At 31.6% G+C, this 1828-nt stretch overlaps 1 protein-coding gene across 1 annotated transcript in view; it reads right to left on the bottom strand.

Moving 5' to 3' along the window:
- The window catches only part of LOC111489135, a 3158-nt gene extending 1330 nt beyond the window's left edge, over positions 1 to 1828 (bottom strand). The window contains exon 1 of the mRNA XM_023137190.1: positions 1162 to 1828. Within this exon, the coding sequence (XP_022992958.1) occupies positions 1162 to 1799 (638 nt within the window). The 5' untranslated portion in view covers positions 1800 to 1828. The remainder of the gene's footprint in view (positions 1 to 1161) is intronic.

Below are 1828 nucleotides of genomic sequence, written 5' to 3'. Positions count from 1 at the left end.
AAAAAAAAAAAAAAAAAAAAAAAAAAAAAAAAAAAAAAAAAAAAAAAAAAAAAAAAAAAAAAAAAAAAAAAAAAAAAAAAGTCAGATAATAATAATATAAATACGACTAAATTAGTAATAATTACATGGGTTTTATCTAATATTTTATTTTTCAAAAGTGTTTAAATTTTATTTTTATTTTTTTTCCTGCTTAATTTGATGTATCTTCTCATTTTAATTTTAAATTTTTTAATATGTATTTATAAAAGATTAATGTATATATTTTGAAACTTACCCCACTAAAACTCAATTGTTTATTTAATTTGGATTTATATATTTGAATAATATAATAAAATAAACAAAAATTAATGGTCAAGACACCATGAGTTAGAGGTGGGGACTTTTATTTACTATTTTATTTTAATTTAAAAAATTGTGGAATTGAATTAGGATAAAAGGTTAATTAATGTCTTATCCCCTCTTGGTCTGTCATTCATTCAAAAAATTACACAAATGATTAAAATTTCAAAATTTATCTACAAAAAAAAAAAAATCATATTTGAGCTTTTATTTTTTCCAAAAAGGAAGAAAAAAAAAAGCATTAATACTCCATCAGTTATTTTAAACAAATTGTGAGATCCACGTCGATCCCAGAAGATAGCTAAACATTTTTTGTAGGGATATGAAAACAATTCCCTGTCAGACAGGTTTTTAAATACTCGAGCAACAGTACATTAAGAACAACACTCGAGAAAAGCTTGAAATGAAGAATCCAAAAAGGACAACAACAGAAAGAGTCCAAATAAGACAATATCCATTAAGGAAGACAACAGAAAGTCTAAAGGTAAAAGTACAAAAAAAAAAAAAAAAAACAATATTCACTGGTGGTAGACTTGAGTTGTTACAAAAACTATACTAATCTAGTGTTAAAATATGATATTTATTATATAATTCGTGTATATTTAATAAATTTTAAATTAAATCATTTAAATTTATTTATTTATCAAAATTAATCAAGTAATAATAATTTACCTGCAATAAAATCAATGAATAATTAACAAACTTTTTTTTTAAAAAATAAAGTTATATTAAATATTTATAAATTAAAATGAGATATTTATTTAAAAGGAAAAAAAAAAAGTATTTATTAAAAGGGAGGAGGAAATCCAGTGAGTACGTAACCTGTAAAAAACTCTGAGCTCATTAGACTGGTGATCGACCTTCACAATCCGAATGGTTCTCAAAAACGCGACAGAAATAACCGCCGGCAGCCAAGCGATGAGAAGAATCAACGATTTAGAATCATCGCCATAAATCGCGTGATAAAACTGCGTCAAAATCGCGCCGCTCAATCCCACATACCCTTTCAAAATCCCCAAAACCACGCCTCTCCTCGCCGGGTAATTCTTCACGCAAGTAACCAACGCGCCGGTGTTCGCAAACGCCGTCGAATTCGCCCCCAGGCAAATGTAAAGACACATCAGCCATACTGCCGGCGCCCCCACTTTTTCCGTCACCGACAGCCAAATCATAAAATATCCGACGAAGTTCATCGCCGCACCTATCGCCAGAACCACCCACGGCGGCGTTATTTCCGCGATTAAGCCCGAAATTACTCCGACGTTCGTGCCTAGATCTTTGAAGAAACTGATTAGGTTTAGAGTGCTTTGATCGTAGCCGAGGACGGATTTTATGGCGCCGGAGTATAGGCCGAACATGTACGGAGTTCCGGCGGTGGACATGATTAGGAATGAAGCGAACACCATGAACCAAGGGCCAGTGAGCACGTGGATGAAGAACGAGGCTGTTATTGCTGTCATGGAACGACGCCGTTTTTGGCTTGACGATC

This window comes from Cucurbita maxima, unplaced genomic scaffold (assembly GCF_002738345.1).
Source record: "Cucurbita maxima cultivar Rimu unplaced genomic scaffold, Cmax_1.0 Cma_Scf00014, whole genome shotgun sequence".
NCBI lineage: Eukaryota > Viridiplantae > Streptophyta > Magnoliopsida > Cucurbitales > Cucurbitaceae > Cucurbita > Cucurbita maxima.
This window is presented reverse-complemented; position numbering and strand designations above follow the sequence as displayed.